The sequence below is a fragment of the Apteryx rowi genome, unplaced genomic scaffold, assembly GCF_003343035.1.
Source record: "Apteryx rowi isolate R43461 unplaced genomic scaffold, aptRow1 scaffold_325, whole genome shotgun sequence".
Taxonomy (NCBI): Eukaryota; Metazoa; Chordata; class Aves; order Apterygiformes; family Apterygidae; genus Apteryx; species Apteryx rowi.
This window is the reverse complement of record NW_020449697.1, coordinates 176523-202052: the sequence shown is the minus strand read 5'-3', so window position 1 is coordinate 202052 and position 25530 is coordinate 176523. Positions and strand designations below refer to the sequence as shown.

Here is a 25530-nt window from a genome sequence, read left to right as displayed (position 1 = left end):
GAAAAGCAAGGAAAAAGCAAGGGAAAAAAACATGGAAAAGGCAAGGAAAAAATCCATGGGAAAAGCAAGGAAAAAATCCATGGAAAAAAGTAAGGAAAAAACATGGAAAAGGCAAGGAAAAAACCATGGAAAAATCAAGGAAAAAAAACATGGAAAAGGCAAGGAAAAAAAACATGGAAAAGGCAAGGAAAAGGCCCCTGGAAAGGGGTCACCGTGAACCACAGCAGTCCCTTCCCTGGCGGCAGTGTCCACATGGACACGGCCTGGCCAAGGCACCGGGGCCCCACCGGTTCATGTCGCATTGCCACAAAAAAAGAAATATATATGCGTATATAAAATATAATATATATCTATAATGTATATATTATACATTTATATTTAATACCACCCGCCCCCCAGCAGGCTCACTGGGGCCCTGCCGGCCCCCCTTCGCCGTCACACCATAACGCAGCGACTCCTGCAGCATCTCCCGCCCAGCTCCAGCGCCCTGGGACAGACGAGCCGCGGCGCCCGGGCTGCAGCCGAGGCCAAAAAACCGTCTTCCCCCGCGTTGCGCAGCCGGCCGAGGAGGGGACGGGCGCTTCCCTTGCAGGCCTGCTCCGCTCTAACCCCCCGCCAGCCAAAACCCCTGGGTTTTGCAGCGAGCGGCCGCGTCATCGCTGGACGCTCACAGCTTGCCCAAGGGCAGTGAAATGCCGCCGGCCAGCTGCCCTTCCCCGCGTGAACCCCAAATGGCATCCGTGCCCTTCACTGCAATTTTGGGGCAGAACGGACAAAACCCCCAAAATAGCACTTGCAGCATTCACTGCAATTGTTTGGGCAGAGAGGACAACCCCCCCGAAACAGCACTCGCAGCATTAATTGCAGCTTCTCGGGCAGAGCGGGCAAAGCAAGAAAGCGGAGGGAAAGGTCTGCCTCGCGTTGTGCAAGAACTTAATGGAACGATTTTTGGAAAATCCTAATGAAATAATCGTGTCGTGTCATCAGATTCGGTGGGGGAATACTCCTGCGGAGGGAAAGCAGAGGCCGCGGCGGCCAAAGTAAACACYTCACTGTGCAGTAAGCAGCCGTCGGGCCTGACGGGTCCAGCCCAAGCGAACCCAAACCCTTTAAAAGAATTCCTCCGCTACCCCCAAATTAAAAGCAGAACGGCGCTCGCAGCCGTAGGCGTCTGTGGTTTGCAGCTATGCGGCGCTGGGAACTCCGGATACTTCCTCAAGGAATTTACATTCCTTTGAAGAAATACTATGAGGTTGTCTGTCTTTGCTGAGAAATGCAGATGGAAAGAAAAAAAAAAAAAGAACATTAAAAATTTTGATTGAAACCTTTGGGGTCTGAAGGAAAAGTGTGGGACAGGTGTTTTGTTGTTTTTGATCAAAACACATGCAAAAGAGAGATCTGGGTCTCTGCGAACAACGGGAAAGCCGAGCTCCTCAAAATCGCCCGTAAAAGCCCCTTTCTGGGATGAGACGCCGGAGCGGTTTCTGGATGAGCACGAGCAGCACTGCAGAGCCGCCGCCGAGCTCCTGGGGGAAAAAATCAATTTCTGCCAATAACAGGGTCAGTGTGATTTTTTACACACACACACACACACACACACGCACACACACACACACACACACACACAATATAGGCAAGGCACAAGACAACCCTTGTGCCCTGCCTGCCCGGCGGCTCGGCAGCCGCAGGATGCCGCGTGCCGCAGCCCCGGGCGCTGCCCCGGCGGGCTCTCCCGGTGCGCGGGATGCTATTGGCGACGCCGTTGCAGCCGACAAGGATTTAGCAGCTCGCTTGGAGGATGCCAAAGCGCTCCCGCTCGCCCAGAGGAGCCCCGTCCCCCGGCAGCTGCCCACGTGCCGAGGCGGCTGAGCCCCGACGCACTCGGTGCAGGGATGGCCACGAGAAGGGAAGGCGCCAGGGCCCCGCAGGCCGTCCCAATCCCTGCGGTCACCGATGGCTTTTGAAATCTTTCTTTCCCCTGCCTTCGCACCCCAGCTTGTTTGCCCAGGTTATTTACTTTCTAGCTGCCGGCGCGGCTGGGACGCGCTGCTATCTTATCAAGATCCGTGTTGGAAAAGGACTTTCCACTGGGGCCCGGCTGCCCCGGCCTAATCAGCGACCGAACAAGGGCCGCATTGACGGCGCCGCCGAGGGGAGCCGGCCCCGGGCGGGAGGAAAACGGATCAGGAGGATTCCCTGTTATTCGATAACGCTGGAAAATTATTTCCAAATGCCGGGAAATTCCCGGCCGCTCACCCCAGTGACACTGCCCAGCCCGGGAATCGCGCTCACAGCTGCGCTTCCAGGTGGCCGGATTAACGCGGGCGCTGGGGGTGTTTTGGCCAAAGAAAGGTGATTTCTGGCACAGCCCAAACATGAGCATTTCTGCCCATTCTGCTACGCAGGGCAGCCCCGACACTCACCGCCGCGCCGGGTCCCTCCTGCCACCCGCCAGCCTCCGGCCAGGAAACGCTCCTGAGCGCGCGGGCATCAAAACGCCGGCGGCCAAATTCACCCCTGCAAGTTTGGGGGGGTTTCTTTCTTTTTCCCCATCTCCTCCCTCCGACCTCCTCCTGCCCGGCAGCGAGAGCAGGGCGCACGGGATGGTACGAGGAGAGCAAATGAGTCACTAATTCTCCCAGCATGAGAAACGCCTTCGATATCGTATATTGTCATATACGAAGGTCCAACCTCTTCATTACTTCCAAAGGACAAATTAGGCTCTTGCAGGAATGTCTCCGGCAGCTAGAATTAATCAAAAATCATCCTATTATTTAGCGACAGGACAGCAGCGTCTCCCGGACCGCCTCCGCGGAGCCAGGGAGCTGCTGCGGATGCAAGTGCCGCCTGCGAAAAGGTGTTTGCTGAAGGGCCAGAGATCGGCACGGAGGAAAAGCCAGCAGAGAAGGGGGGTAACGGAGGGAACAACCACGTCCCGTGCCGGGTCCCCGGGACAACGCGGCACCAGAGCCCGCAGCCTCCCCCCGGCCACCGCCCCCCGCCACCCCTTTCTGTACTGTGGCAGTTTTATTAAAAAAACACCCAAAAGATGAACACCAGTAACCATTTAATTCATTTTAGTGACACTCCAACATACAGCCAGAAATATTCCTTAGCCAAAAAATGTAAAAAGTGGCTTTTATACAGAAAAAAAACCCTTGTTTGTCCCCTGGGGACATAACCCCCCAACAGCTAACATTTACACATACAGAAGTGCCAATTCCAACAAATACCCAAGAGTGAGGGGGGCAAAACCTTTTAAAACTGAAAGTGGAAAAATGCAAACTTGCCCTCTAAAAAAAGTGGAACTCTAAATATCCAGGCCTACAACATTCTTCCAAAGGTTGAAGCTAGAAATCCATTTTTCATTTTCTCTTTAGAATTAAAGGCAGAAAATGAAACAGGAGAAGTCTTCTGGGAAAGACACGCGACGATAGCTTGAATGCGGTCTTCAGCTATTCACGATTTATTTAGCGAGTCGTCCATGGACATCGCAAAGAAAAATTAATCTAAAATAAATTATTTATCCACCCTGGGAATAATGAATCTCTGCAAACCCTGTGTTCCCTCCACCCCAGCTATTGCATTTGATAATGCACAAACCATTCTGCACATACACTTTAATGTGATTTGTCCTTTGGGAAAAGTTGCCCATAATCCTGCCGTGCTTTCAAACACCCTTTTTTGTCACTCGATGCGTATTGAGTGCAAACGCTCCTCCTCATGAAATCAGGATGGGAAATGAGAAACTCCATGAAGCAACAACAGATTTGGAGAGTATTTCTAAAACCCGAGTAATGAGGAATTGCCCTCCCTCCCTCCTCCTACCCGTCCTGCCGCTCCGAGCTCTGCGTCCGGTGGTGGGAAGCTCTGCAAGGACATGGCTGCTCCCGACGGACATCACGGCCACGGCTCTCCCGGCCGAGCAGCGGCATCCTCCGCCAGGGTCCGGTCCCGGGGACCCGCAAAAAGATTTCCTGAACAGACGCCGTTAACGTACACGTTAATACACCCCTTACTGCGGGGGCAGACTGCTGYGAGCAGCGTTAGAAATATTGACTATCGAGGACTTCATCTCCGCTGATTTACTGTTTCTGCTCGAACCCCGTGCTCAGCCCTGGCTGCCGAAGTGCAGGCTCATTTGTCGGCTGTGCAGAACGAGTGAGGGGTTTTACCCGGCCATGCAAAAAGGATTTTACAGAGCCAGGCACAAAATTTGCCCTCCTACCTGGCTGAGCGCAGCCTGGGCCTTTGCCAGCCCGCAGCCCCGCGACGGGCGACGGGCGGCTGCGCCTCCTCCCTCCGCGAGCAGACGGGCAGMCGCAGCGTCAGCCCACGTTTTCAGCTCACTCGGGGCAACCTCTCATCCCACCTGCTCCCTCCCTCGCTTCCAGCGAAGCTCTGGGTCGGGGAGGACGGAGTTCTTCCGCCTGGGGCGCATTTGATCCGTCCCTCCCAGAACTGCAGCAGTTAATATTAAACCTCCCGGTGACAACACCCCCTAATAAAAATATAGTCCAGAAGCYCAAACTTGCTGCGGAGCGTGGCCCTCCCGAGAAGGCGTCCAGCAGCGGAGCCGCTCCTCGCCTGCCGGACGGGCGCGTGCCTTCTCGTTTCTGCAAATACAAGCGAAGCCTGAGTTAAAAGAAAGCAGGCACAACCGGTCCACCTGCCCCTCAATCCGCAGGGCGTCGGGGCGCTCGCTGKTTGGGCCTATTCCTCCAAAGTCCCCCAAAAGGGGCACAGAGGAGTTTGGGCAGAAATCCAGCGGTGCTCCGCGAGGTGAAGCAGCCCCGCACGGAGGCTCCTCGGGGAAGCTTCGGCAAAGGGCGGCTCAGGAGAGCTCAGCTCCACCGACCCCAGCCCAAGCCCTGCTCCGTGCTGCCTACGCGGCCGGGTGCCAGCRGGAGCAGAAGGGTGGCCTGGGTTATCCGAAATATTTCACCTCTGGTTCTCTTCTCCTCTGCACTGGTTCAAGCTGATGCTGGTAGGAGGAGACCGAGGAGGAAGAGGAGGAGGAGAGGAAGGCCCTTGACGTGCGAGGCTGCTGTAAGCGATCTGTCCTGGGAACAGCCCCTGGCAGCCGCAGGCTCCTCACTGAAACCAACATTCCCAGCRTGTCTCCCGGCCGGGCAGCGAGGGTGCCGACTGGGCACACCTGGCCTCGGGACACGCCGGCCGGCACCAGGGCGAGGGATGGTGCCGTGTGACGCTCACTCCATGAAGGGCCCTTTGTGGGAGAGGGCGAGATGAGCACGGAAACTCCCGCCAGGGACAGCGGGAGAGGCCAGCACACGCGGGACAAATAACAAGGAGCTGCAGACAGGCTCAGCAGATGCCTGGTTTGGCCTTTAAGCTGCAACAGCTACGGAGGCTGCTGGCTTGCCGGCGGGCGATTTGCCAAGGTGCAGAACGCATGAATCCAGCCCTCTGCTCGCGTTCGGAAAGGGATTTGCCTTGCTGCTCCATGCATGCCTGCCCGGGGAGCAGGGGAGAGATCTGCTTCGGGGCTCTCTCCCGGGCATTTCTAATGATTTCAGTGAGCTGCAGATGCCCGCGTCCCAGCTGTTAAAGCTTTTTTTTTTYCTTTTAATAAATAATGAAATAGAGGAACAGCTCTGCAACAGGGAGTGGGGAATAACAGCAAATTCTCAGACAAAATCCTTAGTGCTGCAGTGGGAGAGCCCAGCCGGGCTGACAGGACACCAAGTGTATCCAGCCAGATATTCTGACCGGATAATCCACCTAAACTGTTTCCATAGCCGATGGCTTCCAGATACCTTTACTTTCTCCACCACATGGACCTGGCAGTGTCCTCGGTTTCACTCACGCTAAGCTATCTACAGGGCAAACTCCTTGGTCAGATTCTCCCTTGGTCTGAAGGGAGATGCAGCGCCACGGTCTATGATGGTTAATAGATCACAAGGCATGAGAGTGACCGGACACTGATTTTTCAGCAGCATAGTGTAAATAATAATAAGTCTGAAGAGCTTTGCTCCCAGTGATTGCAGCTAGTCSTGAGCAACAAATTTTCCTTCTGCTCACTTAGAGCCTTTTTTTGATGAGTTTCTCCAGTTTCCGTATCCGAGAGGACTCCTGCTCTGGCGTAGGAGCGCTCAGCGAGAGGGAGCTGGTGTTCTCCACCCCGGAGGGGGGTGCCGGGAGGCGCTGGCGGAAGAGGTCCAGCATGCTGCTTTGTTCGCTCCTCTTCAGGCCCTGCGAGAACAGAGAACGGTGAACCAAGCAGGTCAGACTTCATTGATCGGGGAGCTGGCACACATGAGAGTAACTGCTGGAGAGGCCGTTTCAAGTCTCGGTCTTTTGTTCGCCCACCGAGCGCCATACACAGATCTCTGAATGATCTAGGTACAACTGAGCTCAGCCATGGCAGMCAGCGTAGCTACGAGCACAAAGCGAATCAAGGAGCTGTTCTTCAGCAGAAACTCTACATGTTTTCAGGGTAGAGAAGATACACTCATMCTATAGGGTGCTTCTCCTACTCCCAAATCCCTCTGTATTTCTACCCAAAAAGTCACCAACAACTTCAGTGCAGCTCTAACAGACGAGCAGAAATTTTTAAGATAGTTCTAACCTTCATGTCTAGTATCTTCTGGAAAGTGTCTGTGCTGCAGTCGGCAAGGAGTTTGATGTAATTGTCCACAAACACAACCGGGGGCTCATGCGGAGCCATAACCACCTGCCAAGAGAGAGGAAAAAAGAGATTAGACTAATTCTATGCATTAAGTCAATGCACAGTCAGTTCAGGCACAGGAGTGACAGCTGGACGGGCTTCTCCTAAAATAAGATGCCTAAGGAACAGCAAAGGGGTTGTATGGGCTGATAGTAACTGAAAGGTAAAGGTGAGTGAAGAGAAGTGAAGTAGGGAGCAGGGAGGAGCAGGGGGGCTCCTGCACTGCCGGCCGTGCCGGGATCCGAGGGGCTGCACGGCTGCGTCTCGCCTTTCCAAAGGCAGCAGGACTTTGTCTCTGAGCTTGTGGGCTGGCAGGCGCCGGTGTACAGTCAAAACTCAAGAGTTTCTCCTGTTGCATGGGGCGGTGGGACGTCCCCTGCCCGCCGCAGACCAGGCGGCAGGGGCCTGGAGGCACTCCAGACCCRCACGTAGCTGCGCGCTCCTCGTGCTCCCTCCTCTCCAGGAGGGGAGCAGACGCAGCACCGTACGGGGTAATCTGGCGACGCTCTTTCTGCAAGCACTCCCTGCCCCGAACAGCACGGGTCAGAGCACTCCGCTTTGCCATCTCGCTTCTGATATTTGACCTGACGGATGCGAGCTGCCCCCCGTAGCCAGATCCGGGCGCTCAGTAACTCTGCGCTTTGGTACAGCTCCGCTTGTACGCTCCTCTGGAGGGACYGGGCTGCAGGCTGCTGATCAGCACGCTGATCCCCCTCTGACTTCCACCCCAGAGCTCAAACCCTCTTAGTCCCAATGAAGATCAAGTTGGAAAAAAAATAGAGACCTGAAGCTGGAAAGAGGATTATTCATTTCTGTATTTCCCTTTTATGAGCAATGAGCTCCATAAAGAACACATCTTTTGCTAATGCTGGGCAGCAAAACCATCTTTCTGGGGAAGCTTGTGTGTGTGTGTGTGTGTGTGAATGTGCGCACATGCAGAGGAGAAAACAGCACAGGACCAGACTCTTCCCTGTTTTTCATAACATTTCCATATGTTTCCACTGACCCATTTCACCCCACACTGTATTCTGTCACCGAGACATTTCTTTCTTTCCCTGCACTTCAGACCAATGAAACATCATAGCCATGTATACGCTTATAAATCCTTAATTTACAGCCCTTGTAAAAATCTTATGCCAAGTCGAAAAGCTGGAACTTCGGACACCGTAGCCAGAGGAGAAAGGAAACAGCTCTGCAAGACGTGTGCACCCTGACTCCCTCCTCCCTGCTTGGATCCGTGCGCTGTGCGGTTTAGAGGAATGAATTTGTCTGTGCCATCTGTGGGCTTAGTGATACTTAACCGAATTAGCTGCACCGGTATAAACGAGGGTGCGATAATGCATGGTGGTATTGTTGTGGGCAACAGAGGCATCACTTGTGAACCATTTTGCTGCTATGTAGGAGAGCCCTGACAACACCGAGGAGGTGTGTTAGCCTGTACTTCTGATCGCCTACTGCCTGTGAAACGGTTCTTAGGAAAAAGACTCTTTAATGCAGAATTTGGAAACAGCAAACAGACAGAGGAGTCTGAGCACTAATGAAAAGAAACAACCCACAAGGCAAACAACAGCCTGAGATGAACACTCAGCTCTGGGTTCCTGCAAGTAAATCTTCCTCCGGAAATACTGGTAGCACGCACTTTGGAGAGACTTTTTTCTCTCCCACACCCCAGAGATGGGTGCTGACACCAGCCTCAAATGCCGATGCGTGGGTTACACTTCGGGTGATCAGATTCAGTCGCTGTGATTAGCAAATCCACAGCAGCCAGTCATTTAGCCTAGTCACCAGCTGATTACAGGAGCATTATTTTGTAACACATCTCCGCAGGGCTCTGGGGGCCTGAAYGCAATAAGAGTATCGCTGCTTAATTGCTAGTTATAGTGACAGTGAGCTCTCACCTGGGGCCAGCAAAAGYGCTCTGTACAGCAGCACAGCGAGCATGCGACGTCTGAAAAAGCAGTCGCGCTGCTAAGGCAAAGCCTATGAATCCAACAGCACTTCCACAGCTTTCACTCACTGCCTGAGGAGCAGGGCTTGGCAGAAATGATTTCCTATATGTCCTCATGGCATTCCTAATGAAGCCAGCGTGATGTTAAGGGTAGACAACAAGTTAACTCTGCTGCTGTTCTGATTCATACATAAGCTCTGGGGAAAGACATGCTTCCGTATGCAACAGGCACCAGTCTCTACTCCTCTTAGCAGGAACAGGATATTCTTTTTAAGGTCATTTCTAAAGAAGTTTAGACTTGCTTTAACATTATCTACCAGCACCTCAGCCATTTTCTTCCAAAAGCATGGAATTTCATAAGGAGTTTCTGAATTCCAAATGCAAACTCAACCCTGACATTACCTTGGGCCTGGCAGCAAACCCATGCTGAACAGCGGGCAAGCACAGCGCAGTGTGGGCTCGGCATCCCCCTCCTTGCCTGTGCTGCGGTTTACGCGAGGCCCCACCGTGAGCTTGCTGTCATGACTGACACCAGGTCCCACTACTGCACGCCCAGAACCTCCTCACAGCTTTGTTAGTGAGCAGAGGATAATCCCATCACCGAGCAGGGCGCAGCCTGCAAAGCTCCCATGGCTTCTCTTGGGGTCAGCCTAACTCATGCTTCCCGAAAGGCAACAGTGGGGAGGCAGAGGCAGGGGAAATTGCTTTGCTTGTTACTTTTCATGAAGACAACACATTGCTTTTGGGTCATTTTCCAGGCACCAGGTCTGGAAAATGAAAAAGGGCTCTGGTGAATACAGTAACTCAGACATGTTTGCACTGGCTGATACACTAGACAGTAAACAGGTGACTCAAGCACAGCTTGGCTCCCCTGCCTGACCAAGTCTGCACAGAGGTCTGGACTAACCTGAACTGGAGGGTTAGCCCTGAAGCAGACGCTTAGGGATGTTAGCTGTGATTTCCACAAGCTCCCAAGGGCATTTGGTGCCCCAGCTCCACTAGTAAGCGGGACTCGAACACATTGTTATCTTGAAAAGTGGGGATGAAAACTCAAACRTGATGTTAAAACAGAGCTGCAGCAAAACCAAGGCAAAAAAGCCAATTCTGCAGAACAGCTGGCAGCACACCCGTACAAGCACGCATACATTCACGTGAAATCCGCAGCGCCGCGTTCAGAGGAAGGGCCCCCTGGAATTCACTCGCTCCCATTCCCCRTCCAGCAGTCTGGCTGGCAGCTTATCAACAGTCTTGAGTTACCTTCAGGATCATTTCAGCYCGAGTCATGCCTTTCACCACTATCTTGGTGTAGCTGGCTGGAGCCTTCCTCACCACTTGGGATCCAATGGAAGGCAGATCCAGGAGAACCATCTTCAGAGAGTGAGTGTCCAGCAGCAGCTGCGAGAGTTAATCACACCCTGTTATTCAGGTCCCTTTTACCAAGCTCCATTAGCTGCTAGAATCCAACATGCTTAGAAGTTTAATACTTTACACACTGAAAAAGTCTTAGTAATTGGACTGCAAGAACAGGAGGAATCAACCCACGTAATGGCAGTTCAAGAAGACAAGATCACCCGCGGATATATATCAGCACCGTTTTTTAACAGAACATTATTCTACTGACATAAAGTAACTTATGACTGCTAATCATCTGGCCTGTAAGGCATGAATTTCCCAGTCTTCTTCCCTTAACAGCATAAAGTGAAACAACCTTGATTACCTGTAACTGTATCATTAATTAGATAGATACTGAGGTCAAATCAATTAACACCATGCTCCCTTTTGCAGCAGCCAGCAATTACAACAGGTCTTCTACACTTACTCAACCACCTGCTGATTTCTTTTCTTTAAAAATAAAACTGCAGCAGCGCAATACCGACATTGAGAACTACTCAATATCCTGTGCTTACTGACACACTGAAACTCACGGCCTGGTGTATGTTGGTTTTTACTAAACCAGCAGCTAAACAAGTTCAAGGAGCAGTCACTAAAAGCAGCCAAGTAAGATGGGCATTACAGCTCAGCCACCATCTGATGACGAAGTGCCGTGAGTTAGGCTGAGAGCGAAATTACCCCCAAATACTGCAACCTTCTGACTGCATAAGGTAGACTTAAAGAGGTGAGACAAGACCTGTGACGGACAGAAATCTGAATACAAATTGGATGAAGAGGAGCAAAATTTCCTTATATAGGACCACGTGTGAAAACCTGCCAGACTGCCCTCATACACAGTGCATTTCCTGCAAAAGGGCTCTCCAAGAGATGGGAGGAAGTTTGCTCTCCTTGCGCGATGCACAATATTGCTGGCTCTGCAGAAACCCCGACAACCGCCAGAGTGAACAACATGAATATTCATGTTACAGCTTACCGCACACATGAGAATTCAGTTAAAATACAAAGGACCCGCAAGACCGAGCCAAGGAGGAGGGGTGGCGGGTCACGCTAGTTCAAATCTGGACCCTGTTATCCGTGGCAGCGTATCGTTTCTCTGTGGTGCTTGTTTCATGGTTCGCATGAGATGGACGGATGCTATCAATCTAGTCCTGGGGAGCCCGTAAACCACATCACAAACAAGCAGCTCCGCGTCCAGCAGAACTGCTGGAGCCTGGTGTCATCTCACGCTGTCCATCAGAGCTGGATTCCTGCATGTCTAGGAGGGATCCCACGGACTGAAGATTTTTCCATGGTCGGGGAATTCACGTCTTTCCCACGTACATTCKCTGATGTCTAATACGAGTTTTGCTCACTTGGCAGCCTTTCCCACAGTCACAACATGTGTGGGCTCTGTCCCCTCACCCCATTTCCAGGGAACTTTAGCAAGTCCATGTCCCTGGGATTGCTAGCTTACCGTAAAAGTTCACTGAAATGGCCAATTGTAGTAAGTCCGAGACAAACACACAGAGAGCAAGGTCATGTAGACCTTGTTCCTCGATAAACCAAACAGYAGAAACCTCCAGAAACACTGTGCTAGTGTCCAGATTTCAAACACGATTATTAGCAAAGAGACAGGAGTGCTAGAGACCAGGAAGGCAGGGAAAGCACATGCCACAGCAACACTTGCATCAGGGGAGAGAAAGTGGCACCGAAAGACGCAGACCAGCGGGATTTTCCAAAGCTCCTGAAGCAGTTCAGGACCTAAATGCCACTGAGRGCGGAGTCATGGATGGGGTCGCGCATCTAGATGCCTACAGCAGCACACACGGGTGAAAACCACCTGGAATACTGAATTCTTGCACTTGCAGGAAACTAGGCACTAATTGTTTAATCCAGAAATACCGCCTATGAAACATTTCTCAACACCCCATTGAACAAGTAAAGATTTGCAATGAAAGAAGGATACAGCCTGCCACGGCTAGAAGACAAGGAATAAGAAGGGCACTCCCAATGCCTTAGGTGCCTGCTAGGCACCTACTAGGTGAAATTCCCAGAGGCTCCTAGGACCTGGTGCTTCCCAACAGGTCTGCAGGCACATGAAGACTTTTGTAAATCTGATCCCATGAAAGCAAGTCCCACTTCCAGTGAGATGCATTCACTGTGGATCAGTCTAATAAAACTCTCTCCAGTTTGCTTTAGAGAACCAAAATGCAGATATTATTCCAATACAGTAATATTAAAATCCTAATACTAAAATATTAACATTAAATTAGGAATAATATTAATAACAATATATTACATATTTACTAATATTAGAAACACAAAGCCCACTGCTGGCAACAGGTTAATCACTTTGGACACTTTAAAAAAAAAAAAAAAAGCCCATTTAACCACTTCCAGTTTATTGCTCATCGCACAAGATAAGCGGGAACTGTATTTCACTTGTTTGCGTTCTACAAGGAAACAGGAATGTCTTCTTGGGAAGCTCCCGTTCCACTTGCAGAGACACAYTGCTCAGATGATTACCCATCTTCTGATGCCTAAAACCCAAGCAGCTTTTAAGGCACTGACCCGAAGTCCAAGGCTCTCCCATTAGGGACAAGTCTTTTCTTTCTTTCCTTTTTGAAATCAGCCCGCAGCAGAGCAGCTGTATGTGCAGCAGACAGCTGAAAGCCTGCCTCATCCAAACCTCATCCCCGGCAAGCAGAGCGGTCCCAGGCCGCAGGCAGGTGCGGGAGACACGGGGTCAGAGCCCAGCAGCTGCACCATGCTCTAAAGGTAGTAAATGCTCCCCACTGCCCACCCACGTGCAACTCGGGGGACAGGGGCTCCTGTCAAGGGTCGCTGTTTGAACAGAAAAGCATCCATGCAGTTTGAGTAGCAATAACTGAACYGTCTTCCTTCGCTGGGATCACGTCTCACTGTCTGCAGCTTCCACAGCTCTCCGCAAGGGAAACAGGGAGGCAGGCGCTTGGACAAAGCTGGGGTGGGAGCAACCGTGGTCTGACCATGCCTCAGCTCTTCCGAGCAGAGCAGCAACAGGCTTGAGTTTAATGGACCCCCCAGGGGAGGCACAGCAGATTAGCTGCTCTGAGAAAAGATGGGACAGGAAAATGACAGTCTTTCTGAGAAGGACACGGGAGCTTCCTGCAGCAGTTCCTGATGCAAGCAACTTTCCTTTCCTTTCCATGAACATATTGAAGATTGAGTCTCATCAGGACACCTCAGGCAGGTACTTAAGAGGATTATTATTACTGTGCTACAGACTGGCAAAGCGAGAGCTTATCTGCTTGGGAAGGTGCTGAGCACCTTTCTTCCACGTTCAGCTGTGGCAGGATCACTGAAAACCTGCCTCAACCCGTCCCTCTACCAGAACATCATTCTCTTTCATGGGAAAAAACCTTTTATATCCCTGTTCACTAATACTGCATGAGTGTGAGTTTTTCAGATAACCAGAAGGCACTCAGCTGCATGAGAATTCAGATCACGTAAAACAGCTCTCTGCCACTTTCCATCAACAACTGCCTTGACTTCTAGAGCACAGATGTGGTGAAATATGACAGCCGCTGCAATTACTTTCTCTTACCTGTTCTGCTCCCACCATGCTAATGGGTTTGCACTTGAATAGGTGGTTGATGAATTTGGGAATGAAGGAGCTGCAGAGAAGAGATATAAAATGACACAATTAAATGTCAGTATTTGGAGTCATAGTCTTCTGCAGTAACAAAGCATGCAAAAACAAAACAGCATGGCTTTCCACAAAGACACAGTAAGTGCATGCTTCTCAAACTGACTCTGGGCACATTAAGAATACTAAATAAAACAACAAAAAATTATGTACAATTCCTTTGCTTTAATCCATGCTGATCTCAAAGTTAACTGAGAAGCAGCACACATACTCTATGTTACTGCATTGCTATAAAATGTATATGAAGTATCACAGTGCAAGTTCAAGAACAAGCAAACTATTGTACATAATAAAAAAGCAACACATCAGGATTATAGCTATTCACTGAGTGGAAGTATCTTGATTGTATCCAGAACCTACGCTTTACTGCATACTAGTAATTCCATAATGTGCATATTACAGACTGAACTTGAGGTCCAGCCAAGACTGGAGGTCTGCTGGGTCCTGGACATTCACACACAAAGGCAATCTTCCAGAAAGCTTCTAGCCAACACAATCAAGACAAGAAAAAGTTTTGTGAAAAGGAAAATGCTATTACCCCTATTTTACTAATGGAGACTTAAGACTCAGAGAAATTACTAAGTTACATACACTCAAAAGGTGAGAATTTGGCAAATATGGAAGTTAAACCCAATATTCTGAGATCCCATTTGGTGCTTGAACACAAACCCGCTTCAGACAACAAACTCCAGAACATCAGCTTTGGTTTTAGGTTTTTGCTTCTAGATTTTAGGCTTTGTGGTTGTTTTATTCTTCAGTGGAAAAGCAGATGCTCCCTTTTAGCAGAAGCGCTGGCCGAACACTCGCAAGACAAGCTCCTGCCCTACCTACCATATCAAGCTGCAGCATCAGGAAAATTCAGTAGCTAAGCATACAGAGGATGACCAGCGTAAGTAATAAAAACTCCTCTGGAACAGAGGAGTCATCTGTCAGGACCACATCACTAATACTCTCACCTTCCTTTTATTGGCTTGATTTTAATTTACTCAGCTTCTTTCACACGGCCTTCTTGGGCTGAATGTCTACAAGGCTYATGTTTCCAGGTCCTTGTCCATGACCTGGTGACTCTGCCCTAAGTTATTGTAAGTTGGTCTGTTTTCTGGCCTTTTGCATAAAGCGCCATTTATGGTGATGATCTAAATTCAGTGTGGTTTCCCCCTTGCATCTGTCAAGCTGTTAGTTTCCTTCCCATGAAGCAAGGAGCGTGGACAACATCTTATTTGTCCTGCCACCTGTTTTCCGAGCCAGGACATTTATTTTCCCTTCTCATGCCCTTTCTCATGGAAGAATGACAAAAGCGTAACTCAGGCATGGAGCGTGCCAAGCTGCTGAGCAAATCCAAAGGAATGGTTCAAGGAAGCGTCTTTCCAAGAGAAGACTCCTTCCCTTCCCCTTCTCTTAGATACAAAGCCAYGACCTCTCTCAATGAACAATCTTTTCCTGGAAAGGTGTCAAGAAGGAGAACAATTTCAAACCATTACTGAGAACCAGCTACTGGGCTGCCCCAAATAGCTTTCAGTTTGGCCACCAGAGAAACATCCTYGGCAACAGAGTATAAATAAGAGGAAGAAAACAAACTCCTGCTGCACTAAAGCATTACAGCAGAGATATAACTTATCCCTCTTAGAAGTCCATTTTTCAGGTGCATAAATAAATCCCAGGGGGCAATTTCAGAGCGCCAGAAACAGCTGGAGTTCACGCGATCCTATGAAACGAGCAGTCAGTAGCAGCTCTGGACGCAGCGACCTGCTACAAATGGAAAAGCGCTAGAGATTAATTGCACCTTTGATCTTACATGTAGGTCCAACCCTCCCTTCCTCTTTAAGGTCAGGCCTGGAGCTCATGCTTCRTGTTGTGTATGAGAAACAGGGAGAGCCTTTTTTCTGCAGGGTGGCAGACCGGCAGCCAAAGGATTCCCCCCTCCTCTTTTTYTTTCYCCTCTTTTTTTCCCTTCTTTTTGCTGCATAGCCACATGGGCTCCCATAGGCAGCATCCTGTCTTGCATGAAACAATTTCCAGGCCCCTCAGGATGGCCACCCACAATCAGTGCAGCAGGGTAAAGCGACCTGCCATCCTAGCATGCCTGTTATTTCACGCTGTCTTATTGGAAACAGCTTCTCAGCTCCAACAGGACAGATGAGTCAAACTGTAAGATCCAAGGACCGCTCTGGTATTTTTTTTTTCCTCCTACAGTCTAGCAGAGGCCATCAAGAGCAGTTACACTTAACTGAAAAATTCACCTGAGTTTCTTGCCTAAGCTGGACACAACGTTTGGCTCTACAGCAGCGTACCGCAGGCAATCCTGATGCGAACAATATGTGCGTATTCGACGGGAAATGCTCTGCACAGTTCTGTGCTCTGAATGCCTTTACTCCCTGCACATCCACACAGCTAGACTGGATGCCACAGTTCATTTACAGTTTCAGCTATAAAGCTGTATCCAGCAAACCCTCCATGCAAGCAGACAAGTCCCCAGTGTAACAATAAAGCAGTGCAAGACAGATTGGGAACCTAAAGCACAGAAACCACAGCATTTGAAAGGCTCCCGTCCAACAGGAGTGGCTCTGCCAAGCCCGTGTTTTCCTAATCCCCTGCACTGATGATGCATTAAACACAGTGCTTCGCTAAGCGAGACAGAGCTGCAACCATGACCTATCTGTCCGACCGGAGACGAGCTACTACAAAACATGGTTCAAAGCACCCTGCTGTTACTGAGTCACTGCAGCAGAGAAGCGTTTTGCTTTGCAGCACCCTCCGAGGCGACGATTGGCCCTTGCTGACTCGCCCAGACTTAGCTCAGGCGCTACTTCGAAACCTGCAGGAGCCTCCGCACCGCAGTCTTAACTCCCTCATTAAAAGCACTGTGCAAAGACCAGAGCTATTGGAAAGATGCCTGTTGCAATTACACACCACATTTTGCTGCTTGCGATTAATGAGAGCTTTTTTTGTGATGGGGAGAGCTGTTTATTTTTCTTGTCTCTCAGTTCTAATCCCTTCATCATCCGAGGGCAGGTCACAGACTTCCCAAGCACATGCCAGCGCAGGAGCCACAGCCTCCCCGCTGCAGGGTTGGATTTCAAGGGGTAAGCGACCGAGGCGCGGGAGAGCAGGGCCCTCCGCGCCGCCGCGAGCGCTTCCCAGAACTTCTGCTGCTACTTGCGATTTCAAGGGAGCGAGGGTTGGTCAAAACAAAGAAAAGATGACAGATTAGATTAGAGGTTTGATATAATTTCTGAGGGCAATTTTTCTTCTTCCAGATTCGGCTCAGATCCATTGGTTTTAAATTTAGTGACTTCACATGCCTTCTCCCCTGTGGTCCTGTAACTCAACACTAGCCCTTTGTACAATCCATTAGAGTTAAGAAGTGGCTGGCAGTGCAAAAAGATACAGGCATTAACACACAGAAAAACGCTACGCCTGTTAAAAGGATTTTCAGTGCTGTGTAGCACACAAAAGGCTAGATATTTATTAGACAGGCCAGCATATTCCCTAAGAATTCAAAAAGTTTCAAAACCACAAATGTCTGTGTCTTACCCACTGTGCTAGTTCTCCTTAAAACCAAGTCGTACAGYAGGACTCCAAATATAATCTGGCAAAAACGCTGTCTTCAGGGGCACGCAAGGAACCGAATTTTCACTTCCATGCCTGATGTACGGCTCAGTGAATTCAGGACTGTGTCTTAACTTTAATGCATTTTAGATCAGGCTTGTACTTGTATTAAGAAGTTTTTAAAGTAGAGTGGTAGTTTTGCAGGTTTCTGTGGTTTTCTATGGAAGGAGATCTGATGCAGGCACTCAGTTCAGACGTGAACTTCTCTCAAATGTGAGAGCTGGGTATTTTATCCAGAGTTTACTTGGTATGAGCTTAGCAATAAAGTTAAAAGGGAGGCAACTAAGCCGAGGTATTAAGAGTGTGCTGTGAACAGCTGAGTAAATGGTTTTTTATTTATCACCATGTTAGCRATATAAAATTCAATCATAACCACATAGGAGGCTTATGTGCAATAAATCTTCACTGAGACAGCATTTCAAACAGTGATTATGGGCAATGTCATAATATGATTTATCAGTAACTGCTTCTTAATGCAAACTAATGAGTACCCAGAGAAAGAAAGGGGAACGAAACTCTCTGGCCATGCACCCTGTGCAAAAGCTAATGGTTCTCAAGAGAGCCTACTACATCTTTTGCTGCTAAGTAGGAACTGAAGCTCCAGTCTCAAATCCACACAGTAACTGCCAGGCCATACAGTTTATTTCAGAATAATTAGCTTATCAGAGATGAATAGAACGTTAAGGTATTTTAAAGAGTGACAAGTGATGGGTATAGTACTGCTCCCACATCTCTACCAGGATAGCAATGTGCTACCCCAAAAGCAGCAGCTGCAACTGGCCAGGCCACTATCCCACAGTGGCTTTTTCTTGGGGCACTGGCATGCAGAGTTCAACTGGCCACCGGTGAGCAAGGAAGAGTTCAGAGTATCTCCCCAAAGAACTGAATTTTAGTTTTGGACACATGGCTTCAAAGCTCGGATTTCCAAGAGATGCTAGAGAGCTGTGCTCTCAACCCTGAAACCAAAGGCAACAGCAATTTCTGCCTAATCTTCCAGGTCCTTTCATGCGGCCCAACATTAAGTGTCATGCCAGGAAGACACTTGGAACATCTCCCTAAATCTTGAAGTATATTTCCATTCCTTACTGAACTATTTTTGCACAGAAAAGCAGCTTTCAGACTGTGAACTTAGCATCTACTCATCACACGTGCCCTCCTTTTAGTCCTCTAGTTATTATCAAAGTTATTTTGAGGCAAATGATGCATCAAAGTTCTCTGGGCTTGAAAGCATCACAGCCTTGTATCAGAGAAAGGAAGTAGGTTCCCATAACAAGAGTCATCTGTCAGCTCTTCAGTAACAGCCCTCCACGCTCAGATGTTAAAAGCCTTTTTAATATGCCCAAGGTCCAAAACCTTCTGTACTTGGCAAACAGTAGACAGCAATCATCAAAATATTTTATGAGACGGTTTAGGCATGCAAGAAGAAACCAACCAATACAAACGTCTGAGAAAATCTGCCTCAGCAGGAAACTTGAGACAAGGAATGGAAGCATCTTTCAACCTTGCCAGCAGCTGCTGGTGTTTGCTGCCCTACCCCACCTCCTTCTGTGCTCTCCCTGGACGGGAGGGTCTTGATCCAGAGATCGAGAGCCACTGATGCAGCATGCTAGAAGGCAAATAGATTATCACGTACAAACAGACGAGCGAGAACTAGAGAAATTCTGTGCCAAATTGGTAACTTACTTTGCAAATTTAATACAGAACTGAGTGAAGTACTTTCTTGTGGAGGCCAGGTTGTCACGGATGATGGGGACGTTCTGTTTAATGTGAAGAATTACCGAGGTGACATAAGGACTCTGGTCACCGACATGTTCCACATTCTGCCACTGCATCTGCACAAAGGGGAAAAAAACAATGAAAAGACTGTTTAACTCATCAGGATTCAAGTAAAACATATGAGAAAACCTGTACAAGCTTCCTGTCAAAGGCTCTCTAGGGAATCATCAAGAAGCTATCTGTGCGGTTCCCTGCTATCAAGGCCACATTTTTCGTCACTTTACCAAGCAAAACCCTTCCGAGAACCTCCAAGCTTTTCTCCCCCATAGCACCATGGGTACCCGGCAAAAGCAGACAAGATACAAAGAAAGAAAACCCCAAATGGCCCTTTCTGCATCAAAGCACAGAGAGATTGTGACCATGGTGAGCTACACAAATGGGGAACATGAGGATCGAAAAAGCTCTCGGGGCATCCCAAACTGCCTTAATATTTAACCTTTCCCAGTTTTCTGGGATGAAGTGCCCATATAAATCCTGATTACAGGCATTTGAGAAAATAACTGCAAGCTTGCAAAGTCTGGATTCCTGTATGGCAGCCAAGCCATTAATACTGGTGAGACTGATGACAGATGGAAGAGGTAGAAATAACCTTAAAGTCAAAACACTCTACACCAGTGTAGCTGACACTGAAAACACTTCTGGTGTACAATCTAGGACACAAACTTCAGTTCATCCCAAATATACGTGCAAAAAAATATAGAAAACTGAAGAATTACTCAATCTCTGATTTTGTTTTTAATCTAAAATCAGCAGAAATGCTACAGAATAACCCCTATTAGCCAGATACGTGACTCCCCTGACTTTTTCTGAGCCTTATTTGAAGTACGTAACAAGTACACATTATAAGTCATTTGAAAAAGAGGCAATTGGGCAAGATCTTGATGTCCCTGGCAAACATGTATCTAATCTGTCACTGAGGAACAGGAGCATCCAGAAACGTGCTGCTGAGCACTGCTGCTATCCAGAGACGATGCAGCGGGTGACTCGGCTCCGCGAGGTGCCCCCTGTAACTGGTTAGGGCTGCGGTTCCTCACGCTGGAGATGAACCAGGAGTAAAACAAGTAAGAAAATCAGGAGGGAAAAGCGGGCACATTCAGAAAGAGATGAGCTTTCCTTTGAGGGGATGTTTGCCCTCAAACTTCTTTTCTCAAGTTCTGGATTTTGTATGTAAAGTTTTTTATTCTTGTTTTTAATTTAATTACAGCTACTTTGTCCCCTGCAACCTGGCTGATTCAATCCCATCCAAACAGAACGCAGCACAAGTGACTTAATAGGCAAGAAGAGCCAAATTCTCTACAAAACCCAGTATCTGACAGAGTCTGCACATGTCCTAGCAAAGCTGTTCTCATTAAAAAAAAACAAAAAAACCCCCAAACACCCAAAACGCTCATCTCATTAAGTGGATAATTAGAAGGGATATTTCACTCAATAGCTCCTCTACACGCTTTAATTCTGTCTTGCTTTGATTTGGAAGATTGCTCAAAAGACAACAACTACTTTCTATTGCTCTTGGCAATTGTCGCATCCCCAAAACACACTGTGCGCCCGTCTCTCCCTGACGCACACTCACGCACCCCACCCCTGGCCGTTCTCGACTGACAGCAATCCTAAGCGAACGGACGGTGCCAGTCGACAGGGGGTGGCCAAAAAGCGGGAAGGGGCTGCTGACTTGAATTATTACAACAACAATAAAACAGTAGCTTTTTCATTTTGTTCTTCATTCATTTGGTCTTCATTCCAAAAGCAATACTTTACAAGCAAACTTTGAAAGCATGAACAGTAAAAATAGTGCTTTGTGTGTATGTGGGTGTGTTTCACCAGAAAAAAAAAAAAAAAAAAAATCAGTAGCTGCAATGAAAGAAATAGTACACATACTGAAAAGTCATCAGAAGAAATATGAGCCTGACTCTTCTGGTAAAGCTTTGTTCCTGTCGTTTTAAATTTATTCCTCTTTTTTCCCCCCTCCTATGTTTTTCTTGGGATACCCACATAGTTCATATACACAGGCTGAATGTTAGCCCAAAGGCCAGGAGCGCTGCAGCCTCCCGCTCAGCGGGAAACGCGGCACGTGGGGAGAGCGGCCGCTGAGCACCCGCGGCCGCCTGCGAGGACAGGCGACTGGGTTTGCAGACCTGGTGCTACCTTCAGAGCTGGTTTTTCCGCAGCAAAAACACACGATCCTCAAGGGTTGAGGGCACTTGCTTAAAAAGGGGAGGAGAAGAGAGAAGCCCCCAGCAGAACGGGGTGGTTTGGTGCTCCAGGGCTCGGGGAGCACCGGCTCCTTCCCCCTTGACCCCGTGCCACACGCACGGGAAGGGGCAGGAGGGGGAAGGAAGGCCAGAAGGGTGCTGCCGGCAGCAGATATCGCTGCCTTTGAAACCGCCTCTGTTGTTTTCCGACAGGGGCTTTCGTTGCACTCTGTTGCACACTGCACCTTGTGTGAAAGCTCAAAACACTCACRCTGACTTTCAATTAGCAGCTGGCTGCTCCCAGGGCTTTGCTCTCAGGGTTTTCCTTGCATGCATCGGAGAGATTATTAAAGCTGTGTTTAAGCGCTTGCTGTTGTCCACTCAATTGCAAGGAAATGGGAAATGGCAGCCGTGCCAAAAGGTTTTAGCAAAACAAAAAAGCAGCAAGCAAATGACATGAGTCACTAAAATATCCCCAGCCCCTCCTTACAAGCACAGAGCATTACACATAAATTGACATTTAATTCAGCAAATAAATCAAACCTTACGCAGCGCAATCCATAAACTTAACTGGACCCAAAGCACCCACTGCAGATAAGCGGTTTCTTCATCCCAACAATTAAAAAGAAAGCACAACAGGCTGTTTAAATCCTCGCTATATATCAGTAGTGCATGTCCACAGTACTTTGTTATCCACAAAAAATAACGTACACTAGCAAGTGATTCCTCATTAAAATTTCCATGTGTGGCACCCACATGAGCACACATGGCAATCCTCGTTCTCCCTGGCTCTAGGTCTCTACTTGTTATGGAAGAATTTTCCACCGATGGCCAGGGTCTGCTCCCAAAGACAACAGGTCTCTCACTTTGCAGATGTCATGTAGAGCACAGCTGGTCAGTCATGCATTAAATACTACCACTGTCAGCATCCAAATTTCCTCAGCAGCTGCTCCACCTTACCTTTAGCCCTCCAGAGGCACCCCTGAACATCTGCAACTGCTAAGACTGCCAGGCACYGCTTCATTAGCCGTGGCCGCAGTGCCCAGGAATCAAGGTGGGCATGTGCACCACGCCGGTGGCCAGGTCACTGGCAGGAAATTCTCTACGTGCCAGTTCTTCGTGTGATGGTGTTCATGAACTTACCACCATGAGCCACCGAGTCCTGCAGAACAGCAGAGGACGGGGCCCCTCGCAGCTACCACTGTTGCAGGCTCTGCCCTGGGGACAAACTACACCTGTTTGCACCACCGATAGCTCCAGGAGAATTCAGAGCCCTGCCTCTCTGGGAGGCCACATTTATTTCAGGCACAGCTCTGATAGTGAAAAACATAATCGAAACAAGGCGGCAAACCACCACTATCAGCAAGTGACAACAGCAAACCTCTTCGCTCAGACCTGGGGGTGACAGGCAGTGAGAGCAACACACCTGCATGCTCATATGTGATTTTTCAAATGCAGAATATCAGAATATGACAACAGGAGCTTAGGGCAAATTTCTCTCCAATCCCATGTCACAGCTCCCAGTCCTAGAGCCAAGGTAAATCATTCTACATCCACACAGTGATATGATTCCCTGTACACCTGTAGCACTTTAGCTCCAACCACATGGCTCAGGCCCAGCTCTGCAGCACACACTGGATCTTCCAAACCTGTCCGAGATGCTCCCTTCACACTTGGGATTCGTGAGAAGTTGTGTGCAACTCTCCAAAGGCCCCTTCCAGCATTTTTTCAACAGTCACTTCAGACTGTAAACAGGTCGCAGTCCCCTTCTTCCACAAAGCTGCCTCCTCAGCTAGCTCATCTAGTTTCCCCAAAATGTTCCCAAATATTCCTGCTCTTCGTCTTGTCATTACAGCACCATTTTTACCCAAATCAGGCTGTGAGCACTGGTGGGCATGCCCTCGCTTTAAGTACCCCATCTCTAAAATTGAAGCACCAGGAAAAGGTATCCAAAAATACAAGTTATGTCTCATAGTAGCCAGATACACTTACTGACAGTTACCTGTTTACTGAATAAAGATCATCACCTACAAATCTGGTAAAATGGAGCCTTCTCATTATTTACCATTTCTTCCAGAACAGACAAGGTAAAGAATCTGCAAAACTGAGCACCATTCCCAGCTGAAAACAATATCCATGGTGCCGTTTTCCATGTTAAATCTCTCAAAGTGGCCTGAAGCCAAAGCAGCTTTAGAGGTTTAAGTATTTCTTAATTTACCTCTATAGTTACCAAACATTTTTGCAGGAAAACAAAAGTCAGATTTCAAACAAAGGACTGGGAATGTTCAATCTTGGAGGACACCAGAGTGAAGTAAATGAAAAGAAGCTAAACAAAGGAAGAGCCCTAATGGAGTAGTGGCCTTGAGACAGGCATGCATTCGCATTACAGGAAAACTGGAATGGATTAGCTGTACAGTCTTCACCCCTTGAATATAGACTGAAATTTTACACTTCCAAATTCTAACTGTGCATTTAAATAATTATATGCATTTCTTATTCAACTGGCAGAGTAATAAATAAGCCCTGAAGGAAAGGAAGGAGGAGGGCAAGGCAAAAGTAACTCTTGCACCAAACCCAGATCTAGTTAAAAATCATATAAAAGCAACTCTGTCTGATGTGAATAGTAGAATATGTGCAGAAATGACAAGTATTTATTTAGCTAATTTCATAGCACTTAACTTGTTTATATCTCATCAGTCCCATCACATGGGCTGCATTTTACTGGTCTTCCAAAGACAAAAATAAATGGTCTACCAGCTGCTGCTTTCTGAGGCTGTGGTTTACTTGAGTATAAACAGTTAGAGCTAAGTGATTCAAGTGTTACTGTGTGAGGTAGGTTCAGGAGGAGATCTAAGGAACTGTCACAGCACACAAGCGACACCTGAAGTGCTGAGCCCTTCCTAATGGTGTTGTTATACTGGGAGAAAAAAAGCGTCTTTCCATTTGGGACATGTACAAGCTCGATTACCAGCTGCATTCCACTTCAAGTACTAGCTGGGGGTGGTGGCTAGTTACAGCTGGAATATATCATAAAGCAGAAAGCTATTAAAATTCATGGCAGCTAGACAGTATGTTGATCCTACAAAAATGGAGATCCATGTTTAATATTTCTAATTAAAAAAAATAGTTCAATCCACTTTTGCTGTCTTCACCTCTGTCTAAAGCAGTCTGGGTTTTCACAATACTTTGGCAAGAAAACACAGCTCTGAGTTTCAAATGTACAAAAGCTAGCAGCATAACTGCAACAAAATCCTTAAGCACTAATCACATGGGCCTCTCTAGGAACGGCTCCATATGTCCTCGAGAGGATCACAGAAGCAACAGGGCTCAATCCCAATTCTGTATTACCCTTTGAGTACCTTCATTTAAGAGCCACAAGCAATTAGGCTAGTAAAACTCCTCACCAAAGAATATGAAGAGCATAGCAAATGAGAAGATGTATTTGAAATTTCATGCTCATGAAAATATTCACAATCCTGAAGACTCCCACTGTAACAGCAGAAAGAGAAAACCTGAGATGGATACTCACAGAAAGCATTATATTGTCTGTGTTCCAGTGAGCTGCAAATGAATGAAAGCTCTAACCTGAATTACAGGCGTTTTGGATTGAAGAATGTATTTATAACTACAGCAACTGCTGCTCTGAGTAGCAAGAAGAAGCAATCAATACATGGCCAAGTCTCAGGACAGCGTAAAGGATATGTAAAGAGTGAAATCATGTAATTAGAGCAAACAAAAACTACATGATGCATCTTAAAGCTACCTACTCCCAAAACAAATGTGATCCCTACCTTGCTCATAGCAGTCAGGGCAGGGTCACAGGCTGCATCCAGGTCCTGCACTAACAGCTGTATGCTGTTGGAGATCACACTGCAAAAAGTCAAGCACAAGTTTCACAACACTCAGCAACACAGTGCAGGAGCTGGTTTATTTGACTGCCAAGGAGGAAAATCATCTACTAGATTACATTAGCATTGCGTTGTGAATACACACATAGATTAAAACTTGTACTGAGAAGAACCCAGGAAATTCTGCATGCTGTTCTTCAGGGAGCGACGCAACGTGGTTTAACGTAGAGACGGCATTTCTGTAGTTGACCTTTCTCTGCTTTGACAAACAGAAGGGGCTGGGGAGCAAACATGTCAGACTGGGCAACCCACCCTGCATCAGGAAGAGAAGAACTCCCTAGTACTGAGCCAGGTTGGGCTTCTACTTCAAATTTAATTCAGTCTGCACAAAAATAAAATTGAATAGTCTC

At 48.1% G+C, this 25530-nt stretch overlaps 2 protein-coding genes across 9 annotated transcripts in view; both read right to left on the bottom strand.

The window, feature by feature from the left end:
• RFLNB (refilin B) overlaps window positions 1-3913 on the bottom strand; it is a 9339-nt gene extending 5426 nt beyond the window's left edge. For 2 of the 4 annotated variants that reach the window (XR_003254453.1, XM_026071456.1), the window contains exons 1-2: window positions 3829-3871; window positions 2424-2745 (exon numbers count right to left, since the gene is read on the bottom strand). Coding sequence is in view for 3 of the 4 variants with exons in the window: in XM_026071456.1 (XP_025927241.1) it covers window positions 2424-2645 (222 nt within the window). In the remaining variant the exon portion in view is untranslated. Of the gene's footprint in view, window positions 1-2423; window positions 2746-3828 lie in introns of all 4 variants that reach the window. The other 2 variants (XM_026071457.1, XM_026071458.1) reach the window with 2 other exon arrangements.
• The window catches only part of VPS53 (VPS53, GARP complex subunit), a 66914-nt gene continuing 44434 nt past the window's right edge, over window positions 3051-25530 (bottom strand). For 3 of the 5 annotated variants that reach the window (XM_026071451.1, XM_026071452.1, XM_026071453.1), the window contains 6 exons: window positions 25064-25142; window positions 18991-19139; window positions 13597-13666; window positions 9897-10034; window positions 6593-6697; window positions 3051-6216 (listed from right to left, as the gene is read on the bottom strand). In XM_026071451.1, coding sequence (XP_025927236.1) covers window positions 6046-6216; window positions 6593-6697; window positions 9897-10034; window positions 13597-13666; window positions 18991-19139; window positions 25064-25142 — 712 coding nt within the window. In that variant the 3' untranslated portion in view covers window positions 3051-6045. The remainder of the gene's footprint in view (window positions 6217-6592; window positions 6698-9896; window positions 10035-13596; window positions 13667-18990; window positions 19140-25063; window positions 25143-25530) is intronic. The other 2 variants (XR_003254452.1, XM_026071454.1) reach the window with 2 other exon arrangements.